At 41.7% G+C, this 16,141-nt stretch overlaps 1 protein-coding gene across 5 annotated transcripts in view; it reads right to left on the bottom strand.

Moving 5' to 3' along the window:
* kiaa1328 (KIAA1328 ortholog) overlaps positions 1-16,141 on the bottom strand; it is a 388,527-nt gene that overhangs the window by 313,584 nt on the left and 58,802 nt on the right. For all 5 annotated transcript variants that reach the window (XM_085973930.1, XM_085973909.1, XM_085973903.1 and 2 more), the window contains one exon: positions 3,969-4,087. In XM_085973930.1, the coding sequence (XP_085830056.1) occupies positions 3,969-4,087 (119 nt within the window). The remainder of the gene's footprint in view (positions 1-3,968; positions 4,088-16,141) is intronic.

Below are 16,141 nucleotides of genomic sequence, written 5' to 3'. Positions count from 1 at the left end.
ATACAATTCTGGCCACACAAAGTGTCCACCTGCCAAAGGTGTAACCTGCTCAATACTAAATAAATGAATAGGGCAGAAAAGCTATCAAAAAGTAACTTGCCAAAATACATATAGAGCAATAGCTTTATTTTAAAACTGGGTCATAATTTATAGTAATAATTTCTCTGATAGAACTGTAAACACACCAAAACAATAAACACGCCAAAACAATAAGATCATGGCAGATTTAGTAAAATTCAGTTCACACTTTTGCAACTCACAGTCTATTTTGTTAAATTACATGTTTCAGAATTGTAGCAAATAAAATTTAAATTCTTATTTCACAGATAATTGCAACAAATTGTGTGTTCTGGCTTCCAGCTCTGGATTGCTTCTTTTAAAAATAAATATTTATTTTTACTGTCAAGTTAAACACAGCCAAAGAAAGTATGGGAGCATTTAAGATTAATGTTTTATTTTCCTCAATAATCATCTATTAAACATAACATTGGTAGTCATTATAACCTAGATTAATTGCAAAATATCATGTTAAAACGTCCAAATAAGAAAAATAAAAAAGCTTTTTCCCATCCTCCCAGTTTCTCCCCCTTACTGCTCTTCTCCAAAAGACTTGTATGCTATTCCATGGTCAAAAGTGACCCTTCCCGTTGGTATTTGAACAGTGCCAGCATGCTGTTCAACCCTATCCTCTTCAGATGTCAACACATATGCATTTCTGGCAGGATCACGGAATAGCAGGCAGCAGGAACCCAAGCTGATTGTTTATCTGTTCCACTGTCAGCCAAGGATTAAACTTGAGATACTTGAAGAATGAGTGTGGTTGGGGGATGGAGGTGAAGGAAGAAATGTAATTTCAGTGTAAAATACAATCCAGCTCCACGAGCCCCCACTCCTCACCAATTCAAGAAAGGTTAAAAAAAACACAAGAAAATGTAGACTCAGGAGGTGTGCTCAGCTGAGATCAGCTACAGGACCAGTCAAAGAGGAGCTTTGTCAGAAATCTCACTTACTCCCATTCTTTTACACTGCGGATACTGAGCTGGACTGGTTATATTCAGCATCAACCAAACTGCTATTCTGTTTTCTTTTAAATGTAAGTTTCCCCCTTCTACCTTCTTTAAGAACAGAGTGGAACAAAAACCAAAAGCAAAATTAAAAACTGCATTTCCAAGGATGAAACACACAAATGGAACTGTTTCCATTTTCATTTTACTGTCAATTCTGTATTTATGTAATTAAGTAACATAGCACCATATTCAATTATTCAGATTAATATCCCATATGTAGCACAGAATCCTGATAAACCCATTAACTATCATATTTAGTTATAGATTTTTAAATATATAATCAGAATGGTCTGTGGAAATGTTATTCTTCATAAACATATGCATTTATCCAAAATCTATAAGCCGCATGTCTGTGAATTAGAAAAAAAAAGAACACTAATAAGGAAATTATAAATGTAAGCCCTTATACCTACTCTGTGCAATAATACATATTCAGAATCTAAAATGACCCGACCACCAACGTGCTGAGCAGAAATCCATCTAAATTCCAAAACTAATATATCAAATTCCTGTTAAACAATTCTGATGTATATATCTCCCATATCAAATCTAAATGTATCAGAGCATTTCATGCAATTAATTACTTTTGAGGTGCTGTGAATTACATAGACAAACACGGCAGCTGTTCTGTACCAGCAACACCACAAATGTAATGAATGATCAATTGGAGTTTTGATTGTATTGGCTAAAGGAAAAATGTTGGCAAAGACAACAGGATAATTCCTTGTTCTTTAAATATTTCCATGGGATCTTTGCCATACACCTGAACCACCAGAATAGTCTAATGACACCTCTGATAACACAGCATTCCCTTAGGCTCGAACCCACAATCTCCTGACTCACCAAGAGCTGAATTCTAATCTCGGTTTGTGTTTGTGTGGTCTCAAGATGCTGTTTTACCTATTCCCATCAGTGATGTGAAACAACAAATATTTGTTTCTCTTAGCCTTCTGGCATGCTTTCACATTGGCACATTGAAATTTCAAAAAGCATCAAAGAAGAATGGGTTTGCACAACATAGCACATACTCAAGTGGTCATATCAATAGCACATATTTTTTAAATTAATCCCAAAAAAATGTAGAAATTTGTTTTGAACAGTTCACAAGATCAGATGATAGATACAATGGTACACTGGAAATCCAGGGAAGGTGAGGAAAGCAATTTGGCACATCTCAACTTATCCATCCAGAAAGACCCTACATTTCCCCTCAAATCCCCAATCACATTTTCATGTTACCAAGTTGCTTAAATAATTCAGAGTTTTTGCAACAAATACCCCACACAGAAGTCCATTTTATGTGTGAGTGAAGAACATGGGGCATCAACCCTAAATTTGCCTTTTATTAGTTTACTGTGCCCCCTTGGCCTGCTTTATGGTTAAGTCTTTAGTTCTATATTTACTTTTTCTATACTGTTCATTACGTTCGCACTGCCTCACACCTTGACATAACTCCTCCAACAAGTACCAATTGTTTCCTACCCTTTAGCCAGTTTCTCATCAACTCCCCGGTTCCACATAGATTCCCCTCCATTGTAAATTTAAGTTGAAGTATTTTTTTGCAGAGCTTTAGCTCTTAGGCAAATCTAAGGTTAAGTAGAGAGCATTTTTTTGTGCCTATGAAAGTTTCCATAAAGATTTGAGCAGCCTGTAAATCCCCAGCTCCTCCAGGTCAGATAAAACCAGCAGGAAATTACTGCCTTTCTCTTGTTTAGTTTTTTTTTGAAAATGTGGCACAGAAGCTTACATGTGCAACACCTGAAGTGTGACAGACTTTTATGTATAAATTGGTATTGTTCGCAATTGGAGAAATATTGTGTCGTTTTCTGATTGCCCCATCGTTAAAGCAATAAGGCAGTATTAATGCTGCTGCCACATTAAATCACTCACTGTCTGCTTTGTGATCATTTTACAGGAAACTTTCTGATATCCGGCACTGACGGGACTGAGCTGGTGCCGTAACATCAAAAGTGCCGGATATACCAGAGTTAATGTTTAAACATACGGAACGGAGAAGCTCCGTGTGAATCAACAAACCTTGTTGCTTAGCAACAGCTTCAAAACAGTCGGCTGCAGCTGCAAGCGTCTGTAGCTGAAGCTGTTGCGATAGCTACAGACCTTGCAGTGCTTGACTGGGGAAAAAAAAGCAACGAGAACTAAAAAAACATATAGAAAACGGCTCCTGATTTTTGCCGTTAGATCGAGTATTCCGGACATATAACCTCCGGATAAACCAAAGTTTCCTGTACATGGTACATACAAGTCTTGCAGTTTTAAACTAGGATTTGAATTTAAGTAAGCATCCCTGCAACCTGAATGTAAATTTCCCCAATATTTATGCAAAGTTCATTTGTTTTGTTTAATATTCCTCAAGAAAGAAATTAATTCTTCTGCTGCCATTTCTGGTACTGGCAAAGCTGTGCACCAGATCTTCCACACCAATTGCATAAAGTCTAGTGTGAATTACTCATCATTTTGGAGCTACAATTACATTTACACATAGGAACTCCAATATCAATTCTGTTTTACCAAAAGAGACAGTCTTAATGAGGACGTCTTTTATTAACAGAAGATCATCATTTATTTTCTCCCGACCCCCTGGGCAATGTACTTTGTGCAACCAAGCCTCTTCCAGGCCTCTGAGAGCAGCCTGGGATAACACTTCCTCGTACTTTCTCAACCTGCAGCGGAGCCTAGTATGGTAGAAACATAACTAGTATCTCACCATTCTCAGGTCACTTCCAAAAGGGGCTCAAGCAGAATGCTCATCAACATGACAAGAATTTAATCAAATAAGCTTATCTTCTGCAGGTGGTAATGCATATCTAGCTCTTCAGTCCACACATTTCTCTACCGCCCACAATAATTCCATCATATCGAATTGGGAAGTTTGGGACTTACCTTTTGCTTAGTGTTGCTGTACTCGGGCAAGGACTGATTTAGTTTCTCTTTCTGTTCAGACAGATAATTCTGGTAAACACTCAAAAGTTCTTGGCATTTTTTATACTGCTGCTGCAAAGGTACGAAGTGAGTCAAAGAAAATAACATAATAGGGAGGAAAAATAAAGCACTGAAAATTTTACTCAATGCTATTTCTATGATGAGACATTACAAAGAAACTATTTTCCTCTCAAAACAGAAAAGAAACGCTCATGAGGACAGAAGTGTTATCTAGCATAAAATGGTTTTACAAATCATAGTACAGCACTCAAACTTGGCAGGTGTACAAATTATGAATGGTGCAAGAAATTTTATACTGATTTACAAAACATAATTTCATCTATACAGTGATTTCCAAGACAGGATGAGTTTAAAATGAAAATAAATTGCTAACTCACAGCCAGGAAGTGCATTTATGTTGCATTTTATTTTACATTTTGCTAAATGTTGCATAGAGGATAGCATGTGGCTCCCAGCAATAATACTGTACTTCACTCCCAGTTGCAAAACACATGAAGTATGCCATGTTGGTCCACAAGTCATTTAAATACAGTAGCACAACATAATTCATGTTCCATTTAGATAATGAACAAATAGTTTTTAAATTTAAACATTTGTTTGCATCGAGAGAAAAAAAGTAACTTGAGTATGTCAGAGGAAATACTCAACGTACGGTAGCACAGTGGTTATATTACTGGTCTAGTAGTCCAGAAGCCTGGACCAATAATCTGGAGATCTGAGTCCCACCATGGCAGTTTGTGAATTTGAATTCAGTTAATTAAATAAATCTGGAATAAAAAGTTATCAGTAATTGTGACCATGATTGTTGCAAAAACCCAATTAGTTCACAAATGTCCTTTAGGGAAGGATGCCTGCCGTCCTTACCCAGTCTGGTTGATATGTGACTCCAGACCCACAACAATATGGTTGACTCTTAACTGCCCTCTGAAATGGCCTAGCAAGTAATTCAGCTGTATCAAAAAATGCGAATAAAACTGGATGGGCCACTCAGCATCGGATTTGGACACAACAAAGGCACACCCAGCCCAGTTGACACTGCAAAGTCCGCCGCACTAACATCTGGGGACTTGTGCCAAAATTGGGAAAGCTGTCCCACAGACTAATTAAGCAACAGCCTAACACAGTCGTACGCACAGAATCATACCTATCAGCCAACGTCCCAGACTACTCCATCACCATCCCTGGGTATGTCCTGTCCCACCGGAAAGACAGACCCACTAGAGGTGGCGGCATAGTGATATACAGTCAGGAGGGAGCGACCCTGGGAGTCCTCAACATTGACTCCGGACCCCATGAAGTCTCATGGCATCAGGTCAAGCATGGGCAAGGGAACCTCCTGCTGATTACCACCTCTCCTTCAGCTGACGAATCAGTACTCCTCCATTTTGAACAGCACTTGGAAGAAGCCCCGAGGGTAGCAAGGGCACAGAATGTACTCTGGGTGGGGGACTTCATTGTTCGTCGCTACTGACCGAGCTGGCTGAGTCCTGAAGGACATGGCTGCCAGACTGGGTTTGTGGCAGGTGGTGAGAACCAACGCGAGGGAAAAACCTATTTGACCCCGTCCTCACCAATCTACCTGTCGCAGATGCAACTGTCCATGACAGTATTGGTAAGACTGATCACCACAGTCCTTATTGCGACAAATACCCATCTTCACACGGAGGATACCCTCCATCGTGTTGTGTGGCACTACCACCATGCTAAATGGGATAGATTCAGAACAGATCTAGCAGCTTAAAAATTGTTATCTATGGAGGTGCTGTGTGCAGCAGAATTGTATTCCACCACAATCTGTAACCTCATGGCCCAGCATATCCCTCACTCTACCATTACCATCAAACCAGGTGACCAACCCTGGTTCAATGAGGAGTGCAGAAGAGCATGCCAGGAGCAGTACCAGGCTTAACTGAAAATGAGGTGCCAACTTGTTGAAGCTATAACAAAGGACTACATGCATGCTAAACAGCGGAAGCATAAGCATAAGTACAGAGTCAAGCGATCCCACAACCAATGGATCAGATCAAAGCTCTGCAATCCTGCCACATCCAGTCGTGAATGGCGGTGGACAGTTAAACATCTAACAGGAGGAGGAGGCTCCATGAACATCCCCATCCTCAACAATGGTGGAGCCCAGCACGTGAATGCAAAGGACAAGGCTGAAGCATTCACAACCATCTTCAGCCAGAAGTGCCAAGTGGATTATCTATATCAGCGTCCTCCTGAGGTCCCCACCATCACAGATGCCAAATCGATTCACTCCCCGGGATATCAAGAAAAAGCTGCGTGCACTGAATACAGCAAAGGCTATGGGCTCCGACATCCTGGCTGTCATGCTAAAAACTTGTGCTCCAGAACTAGCAGCGCCTCTAGCCAAGCTGTTCCAGTACAGCTACAACACTGGCATCTACCTGACAAAGTGGGAAATTGCCCAGGTATGTTCTGCCCACAAAAGCTGGAAAAAAACAATCCTGACAAGCTACCGCCCCATCAGCCTACTCTCAATCATCAGCAAAGTGATGGAAGATGTCGTCGACAGTGCTATCAAGCAGCACTTACTCACCAATAACCTGCTCACCGATGCTCAGTTTGGGTTCCACCAGGACCACTCGGCTCCAAACCTCATTACAGCCTTGGTCCAAGCATGGACAAAAGAATTTCAGAGGTAAGGTGAGAGTGACTGCCCTTGACATCAAAGCAGCATTTGACCTAGTGTGACACCAAAGAGCACCAGTAAAATAAAATTCAATGGGAATCAGGGGGAAAAGTTCTCCACTGGCTGGAGTCATACCTAGCACAAAGGAAGATGGTTGTGGTTGTTGGAGAACAATGATCTCAGACCCAGAACATCGCTGTTGGAGTTCCGCAGGCCAGTGTCCTAGGCGCAATCATCTTGAACTGCTTCATCAATGACCTTCCCTCCATTATAAGGTCAGAAGTGTGGATGTTCGCTGATGATTGCATAGTATTCAGTTCCATTCATAATTCCTCAGATAATGAAGCAGTCGGTGCCCGCATGCAGCAAGACTAGGACAAGATCCAGGCTTGGGCTGATAAGTGGCAAGTAACATTCACGCCACACAAGTGTCAGGCAATGACCATCTCCAACGAGAGAGTCTAACCACCACTCCTTGACATTCAATGGCATTACCATCGCTGAATCCCCCACCATCCATATCCTGGGGGTCACCATTGAACAGAAATTTAACTGGACCAGCCTGTAACCAAATACTGTGTCTACAAAAGCAGGTCAGAGGCTGGGTATTCTGCAACAAGTAATTCGCTTCCGGACTCCCCAAAGCCTTTCCACCACCCACAAGGCACAAGTCAGAAGTGTGATGAAATATTCTCCACTTGCCTGGATGAGTGCAGCTCCAACAACACAAGAAGCTCAACACCATTCAGGACAAAGCAGTCCACTTGATTGCCACCACATCCACCACCTTAAACATTCACTCCCTCCACCACCGCCGCAACGTGGCTGCAGTGTGTACCATCTACAAGATGCACTCGCCAGGGCTTCTTCGACAGCACCTCCGAAACCCACCAGCTCTATCACCTAGAAGGACAAGAGCAGCAGACGCAAAGGAAAACCACCACCTCCAAGTTCCTATACAAGTCACACACCATCCTGACTTGGAATGTATCGTCGGTCCTTCATCATCGCTAGGTCAAAATCCTTTAACTCCCTATCTAACAGCACTGTGGGAGTATCTTCACCGCATGGACTGCAGCAGTTCAAGAAGATGGCTCACCACCACCACCACCTTCTCAAGGACAATTAGGGATGGGCAATAAATGCTGGCCTTGCCAGCAATGCCCACATCCCATGAATGAATAAATTTAAAAAAGGAAAGAATATGGGAGCTGTATGCAGCAATTATACAATTTATTTAATGATCTGTGGTATTGCAGCTGGGGGCTTTCAATGACTGGTGAACGGTTAGTTTTTCATTTGGTTTGGTTATGTTTCAGGGTTTTAAAAAAATGATTTGTGTATTTGGTTTTTTTAAATAAAAGAAATAAACTGCATTCATACGGCACCTTATACAGGTTGCGCGCCCAAAATCCGGAGTTCCGGAATCCGGGACAATTGGTGGCAGGGTCGTCCGGAATCCGTAAAATGTTCCGGAATCCGGACACCCTGTTTCCACCACCAGCCGGGCCCAGGCATTTCTGGACTTGGAACGTGTTTCTGATGTCCAAAGTCCGGAAATGCCCGAGTCCAGGTTGCGATATTTCTAGACTTTGGACATCAGAAACACGTTCCGAAGTCCGGAAAAACCCGAAAACCGGCTCGGCCTCGGTCCCGAGGTTGCCGGATTCGAGACGTTCAACCTGTATATCCTTACGATATCCCAAAGCACTTCACAACTAATGAATTAAGTACAGTTACTGTTGCTATGTTGGCAAATCCTGCAATCAATTTGTACAGGAGATAAATCATCAGTCAATTTGGTTTTGATGCTGTTGAGTTGAGGAAAGAATATTGGCACAGACACGGAGAGAACTACAGGAAACTTTGTTATATCCGGCACCGACGGGACCGAGCTGTTGCCGATCTATCAAAACTGCCGGACATACAAAGTTAATGTTGAAGCATACGGAGGGTTTCATCTCCATAGCTGACAACAAACACTGTTGCTTAGCAACAGCTTGTAAACAGTCGGCCCGTACCTTGGAAGCGTCTCTGTAGCTTAGCAACAGCTTCAGAGAGACTTTCCAGAGCCCGACTGTTGAAAACAAAGCCACGAGAAGAAAAAAAACCTAACAAAACGGCTCCTGATTTCTGCCGGTAGATCGAGGTTTCCGGACATACAACCTCCGGATAAACCAAAGTTTCCTGTACTTGCTCTTCAAATAATACAATGTCATAATTGTCACAGGATACATTTCAGAATGGTTGCAAATAGTCCTTTGAAAAAGAGGCATCACACTAATGTTATCAGATTGCTCATGAAGTCCCTGCCATTGTGCAAAGGACTGAACACTCAAAGAGTGCTGTACTGTCGCAGATGCTGTCTTTCAGAAAAGACGTTTAACCAAGACAACAATGCAGCACTCCATCACTGTATTTTACTTTGTACAATGGGGGTATTGTAGTGGGTATAAACATTCCTACTGTACTATCTGAAGAACATAAGACATAGGAGCAGGAGTAGGTCATTTGGCCCCTCGAGCTTGCTCCGCCATTCAATAAGATCATGGCTGATCTGATCTTGGCCTCAACTCCACTTCCCTGCCCGCTCTCCATAACCCTTGGCTCCCTTACCATTCAAAAATCTGTCTAGTAATGAACTCTCCCTCAACCCAACATTATCAAAAACCAGAGTAATTGGTCATTCATATAATTTGCTATTTGTGGGATTTTCTATGCGCAAACTGACTACTACATTTAGCCACATACCAACTGTGACTGCACCTCAAAAAGTAATTCATTGCAGGTGAAGTCTTTGGGATGCGCCAAGACAGCAATGTCCAAGCTTTTGTCTTTGTGGGCCACATTGATGTTTACTGTGGAGTCTCACGCGCAACATAAAACATTTAAATCAATGTTCCTATTAATTTGCGTATATGTCAAGCTGCCAACAGATTTTGGTGCGCTAATTTGTGAATTATCCACCAATGGGACAAACAGCACTTAATTAGAACTTTCCAAACCTCCAGGCTCACCAAATCAAACAGGACAAACCAGCAAATAAGAAATATAACAGCAAACAGAACTGAGCTGCTGGGCTTCGAGGGTCAGACTGCCATGGTTCTGCAGCTGCAGGTTAGACACCACTATCCTGAGAGGCTTGATAAGTAACTTTACAAATGCAAGATCTTTATCTCATATGTGGTAGAATATAATGTTATAATGTCTTCATAATCATTTACCAGTCTTTATTAGGGCAGTCAAGAGGAATACAGCACACTCAGCATGTTAGTTTTCCACACCCCCTGGCAGCTGATTACAAAGTGGCATTGCTTAAGCCTTGGATGCATGCTGCTTTTAATGGGGGAACTGGTATGTGGAAGGACACACAAGAGAGTAAATAGGATGTTTTTCATGTCTCTTAGCAGCTGATCACAAAGTAGCATTGTTTGAACCCTGGGTAGATTGACTGCATACTCTTTCAGTGTGGGAAGCGGTATGTGGTGAGATGCATAAAGAAGAATGAGATAAGTTTCGTAATATTAAATCAACAACTTGCATTTATATAGCGTCTTTAATGTAGAAAAACATCAAGTTGTGTAATCGAAAAAATTGAAACCGAGCCAAAGGAAGTATTAGGAGGATAACCAAAATGTTGGGCAGCAGTGGGTTTTAAGGAGGCTCTTAAAGGAGTAGTTAGCTGGAGGGGTTTAGATAGGGAATTTCAGAGTGTGGGGCCTAAACAGTTGAAGACATGCTCGTCAATGGTGTGACGAAGTGGAGGGAGGTTCCACAAGAAGCCAGAGTTAAGAGGAATGGAGAGTTTGAAGGGGATGGGGGTTTTAGGACTCGAGGGGATAAGGAGGGATAAGGTCACAAAGGGATTTAAACACAAGAGAATTTTAAATTTGATAAGGTGTTTGAGGATCAGGAGCCACCATAGGTCAATGAGCACAGGTGTGATAGGTGAGCATGTCTGATATGGGTTAGGATACATGCAGAAGAGATTTGGATGAGCTGAACTTTATGGAGAGGGGAGGATGGGAAGCCAGCCAGCAGAGCATTGGAATAGTTGATTCTGGAGGTGGCAAAGGCCTGGATGAGGGATTGTGCAGATGGGCTAAGATAGGGGCAGAGGTGGACAATATTATGGAGGTGGTCTTTGTGATGAAGAGGATAATGGGTTGGGTCGAATAGAATGCCAAGGTTGTGACCTGTCTGACTCAGCCTGAGGTAGTGACTGGGGAGGGGATGGAATCAGTGGCAAGGGTATGGAGTTTGTGGCTGGAGCAAAAGACATTAACTCTTCGGTCTTCTCAATCTTTAGCTGGAGGAAATTACAACTTATCCAAAACTGGAGGTCAGGCAAGCAATTTGACAACATGGAGGCAATGATGGAGTAGAGGTGGGCATCACCAATGTGGAAGTTGACCCCAAGATTTTGGACAATGTAATGTTGAAAAGAAAGAGAGGGCCTCTCAGAGGCACTAGTGCAGGAGCAGGAAGAGAAGGCATTGCTGAAAACGCTCTAGCTACGATTGGATAGGTTAACGTGGAACCAAGAGAGGGCAGACCCACTGAGCTGGGCAACAGAGAAGAGGCATTGGAAGAGATGGTGCGGGCAACCATGTCAAATGGTGCAGAGGTCGAGAAGGATGAGGAGTTATAGTGCACCAGGGTCACAGTCACAGAAGATATCATATCTTACTTTGGTTAACCTTTTGTCGTTAACTATATACAAATGTCTTGTAATTCTGCCAAGACTTCTGAGGTGAATAGGATAGATGCATTTAAGGGGAGGCTAGATAAGTACATGAGGGAGAAAGGAATAAAAGGATATGCTGTCGGGGTTAGATGAAATAGAGTGGGAAGAGGCTCGTGTGGAGCATAAACATCAGCATAGACAAGCTGGGCTGAATGGCCTGTTTCTATGCTGTAAATTCTATGCAATTCATATTTTCTACCTATGTATATATTTGTTAAATCAAAAATATTATGCTGTTTTATAAAAACAGTGCAGATTAAAAATCAAAACATAGTTTCCTGTTAACTCGTATACTTTTCCCATTTGCTTTTTGTTTTCACCTTTCAGCTGAGAGCATAAAGAGGTCATGAACACTTCAGTGATTTACCAAACTAATGCCACTCAATCTCAGCTGAATGGAGCGTACAAGAGTGGCAACCCTCCAAAAGGGGGGCGCTCACCTTGAGCCAAGGTGGAAACTCTCAAATCCTATCAGAAATGAAGCTAGTGGGATCTGCACCAATGAGACTCAAGCCTCTTAAAATCAGGAGAAATGCGAATGTGAGTTACTTGTTTGCTCAATGTAGATATGCAAGACTGTTGTACTCAAACTCAAATTCTACAGTCAATTCCACTTCTCCCAAACCAATGTAGACTCAGAATATTTTGACAGAGGACTAATAAGTTGGCCTAAAAGGCCAGCCATTTGTTAGCTGTCAAATTTGACTCAGGAGAACTAAACCAAACAGAATGGTTAATTCTGCAGGGCCTCACAAACCGTTTGTGGTTGTTTGCAAAGCTTGTGTTGAATGTATAAACGTTTTTATGTTTTCCACAGCAACACAGCCACATTATTTCAAGGACATTGTGCAGCACACACACACACACTCCTCACTCATCTGTCCCTAAAGTACCCTGAAAATAATCACTTCAATCAAAATTACTTCAATCAAGCAAAGGTTATTGCTGTGGAGAAATTATCTGCCAGTCCCTGCAGGCATTTTCTCTAAGCAAAACTTAACCCACCAACATAATGGCTAATTTCTTATCTGACTCTGTATGTTTAAGAATAAAGGGAGCAGATAACTACAGTAAACCAGCCACAATTTCTCTCGAGTTCTGGAAATAACATTTCAAGCAAATCAAGGCACTAATTTTTGCTCCCGAACCTATTTCATAAAATAAAATATCACATGATGTTTGAAGCCCCAGGATGTAGAAAACTATCTTTCTCAATTCGACTAAAAAGGTTTTGCGAAAAAGAACACACAAAAAAAGGGGAAGTTTTCTATTTCAGTGCAAAACATGGTGACTGCTGCCCTCTGCAGATCACCTCAATGAATTACTCAGACTTAGCCACCTAGCTTTTATTTTATAATGTAGACTGATATACTAATTTATCATTTTCATTCCAAAATGTCCTCTAAATAAAATAGTACACATAAAATTATAGATACTAGTCAACCTACCATGGCACTGCACATGGTAAATCAGAGAATATAGTCAGTCTCCTATTTGTCTCTGCCTAGTCAGTCTCTTATTTGTCCCTTTGTGTCGCTGCTCCTCTGGCTCTCCTCTTCTGCTTGTCTCTTCTCTTTTTCCTTCTTTCCGTCATATTTTTCTTTTTTCAGGTAGGTGGTGTAACATGGAAAAGAGCCACCAACGGCTGAAGGGCTGCATTTTATAGGTGAGGATCGTGGGGAAAATGCAATTCTTAGTACAGGTAGCTCTCTTCCTATCCTCTCTCCCATTTATTCGTGCTTCCAGCATCCCTTTTCTCCATCATGTCCCCTAGCCCTTCAAGTTCCCATTACTTCTTCCCATTCCTTCTACCCCTTCACTCCTAGCAATATTGCTCACTTCCCCTTCCACCAAGGCCACCAATTCCTGCAAGCTGCATACGGGGTGCGGTTGCAAGGAATGTGTGGCCATGAGTGACTCTTCTCATCCCCTCCCCAATCGCTTGTGCTTCCTGCCACTCCCTTGTTCCAATCATGTCTTCTACCCCTTCATCTTCCCACTATCTCCTCCCCAGATTTCTATCACTACCTCACCCACTCAAGCCTTGCATGCACCCTGCACCCTCCTCTGCTGATACTCATCTAATCCGTAAAGCTTCATCCACATTTCCACCCCGCCCCCCCCACAACAACTTTCACTTATCCCAAGGATAGATGGCAAGAGGCCAGAGGCCCACTCACCCTCAGCCTGTTTCACTCCTTCCTTCCTCCTATTCCTCTCAATTTCCCTCAAAATTCAACTTACTTGTTTTCTTTTTAAAAAGTAAATCAAATTATAATGAAGAAAGACACGAGCCACATTTCCTTAGCAGTTTTACTAGACGCCCCGCCACATCTGCTTGAGAAAAGGTTGGAGCCCTGACACGCAGGGTCCAGACAATAGCTAGGAAATCCGACAGACCTTAAGGAGCAGAGCCTCCATTTGCCCCTTAAAAGACTAGTTATTTCAGGGGGGAGGAGCCAGGGACTCCCTACACTCGCAGTTCCCGTTTCTCCAGCACATGTAGGACAATGCGTAACACTGGAGGCTGGTATGCAGAGTGAGATGGAGCTTACAGATATCCAGAAAGGCTAAAGTGGGAAGCGGCCTGGACCACCAAAGAACAGGTCAATTTTCTTTTTAAATTAGTAGGATCACCCACCTGTGTAAAAGGGAGAACTGCATGGGGTCTCTGGGGTGGGGACCTTGCTCCCAAACACTACCCTGCCCGCAGCCCCCATCCCACCCTAATGCCATGGGTGCGCGTCAGCCTCATGCAAATGAGGTGCTCTCCCACTGACCCCAGAAACTCTGACAGAATCAATGCTAAAGGGCATAGGTGAGAGCAATACCAACATAACTGCTGGGATCGTGGCCCCTGGATTTTCAGGCCACTGTCCTTCTCTATCTATCAATCTATCTATCTGTCTCTCTTATATGTAGGATAATCAGTTTCAAGGTATAAGGAATTAGTAATTACCTTTTCTAACAATCAGCAAAACACAGGTGAATATTTAGTTGTCATCAACACTAAATTGATTTATTTTGAAGTGAGCCAGGGAGCCAACATTAACATGAAGTTTCTCTCTCTGCTCTCCTATTTTTTCTCATTCTCTCTCTTACACATGCACAATTATAAAACTCGAAATATAGAAAAGCTAAGTAGAAAGCAATAAAAGGTAAAGAAAAATATTCTATTGATATTGCTGACTGAACAGTATTGATGCATCTGTGAAATTCGGCACACTACACATGCTCAGACTACACAATCCAAAGTGACTCTCGGAGTCAAAGATGTGGGCCAAAATATCACTTCCAAGTCCATGCTATTTTGGATGTCACAGGCTATCACATGCAGGCAAGACTCAAATCTTGAACTTCTCTGTTGCGGCAGAGAACAAGCTGCATCATTCACTACAACAATTAGTACATGGCTCACAAAGAGTTATTTTAGATTAAATTTAAACAAACTTTGAAAATATCTATTAATCTTCCCTGGGATTGTAAGCTCCTTAAACAATAATGTTTTTCACTAATTTTGCCATCATCATAAACAGTATAAGCTTGCTCAGAATTGCCAATTCCTCCCTTTTTAAAATGGTTGGATTTTCCTGCAGGATGCATTTGTGCTGTTAATTCTGTTGCAATTGAATGGGAATGTACAGCTGCAAGCCTACTTTTGCCCTGTAATCTAAGAAATGTCCTATCTTTAAAAAGTGCAATAAACGTCAGTTAAAGAAGTGAAAAGATAACTTGTGGGTTTTTAAACTGTTTTTATTAGTTTGTCACTTAGAAGTGGGTAAGGGTTACACACTAAGCACCCTCACACCAGGGCACATCATTCATGAAAAAGGTGTCACGAAGTTGCTACTGTGATCAAAATAATCCTTCTAAAAACAGCTCATACTAACCAACCTACATTTTACAGGGAATAATGCACCAGGTAATGCAAGCACACAGCCCCGTTAAGTGAAACACTTGGTGTTAAGTGAAAAACAACATTTCATTCTAACATTTCCCATCCTCACTTTAAACAGTATGCCATACAAACATGCAGTAAAGAGTGAAACAATAGATAATTCTTCTTTGTTCAAGCTGATTCATAACTTTGTACAGTAATATAGCTATAAAATAGACTGACCTGATCAATGGGCTTTATACACCTTTCCCTTTAATGACTCAATCGCTAAGTGCTGGCATCAGCATGCTGAATTGTTCAGCAACATCACCTGCATTATTGTTATGTACAAGAGCAGCCTTTTATCTACAGAACTTACACAATAAGTAGTAACATTAACGGCCAGGGAACAAATACAGCTATAAAACAGAAGTACAAAAAGGAACAACTATTAAAGCCGAATTAAACTGCCTGTACAGCAGTGTACACAGCATCCAAAATAAAACGGTGGAACTGGAGGCAATAATCCGTAGCAAAGAACCAGATGTAGTAGGAATAACTGAAACATGGCTACATAAAGAACAAGACATCCAACTGAATATTGCAGGTTATAACATGATCAGAAAGGATAGGGAAGGAAGACGGGAGGTCGGGTAGCTGTACTAATTAGAAATAACATAATGGCAGTAGAAGAAAGGGACATAAGAAGGTTAGAAACAGAATCCATATTGATTGAAAAAAAATATGAAAGGATTGATCACGCTAATAGGGATATACTATAGACCACCTAATAGTGGAAAGGAGGTGGAGGAAGAAATATGTAACCAAATATG

This window comes from Somniosus microcephalus, chromosome 2 (genome assembly GCF_052327205.1).
Source record: "Somniosus microcephalus isolate GS21.2 chromosome 2, FLI_Smic_1.0, whole genome shotgun sequence".
In the NCBI taxonomy this organism is placed as follows: domain Eukaryota; kingdom Metazoa; phylum Chordata; class Chondrichthyes; order Squaliformes; family Somniosidae; genus Somniosus; species Somniosus microcephalus.
This window is presented reverse-complemented; position numbering and strand designations above follow the sequence as displayed.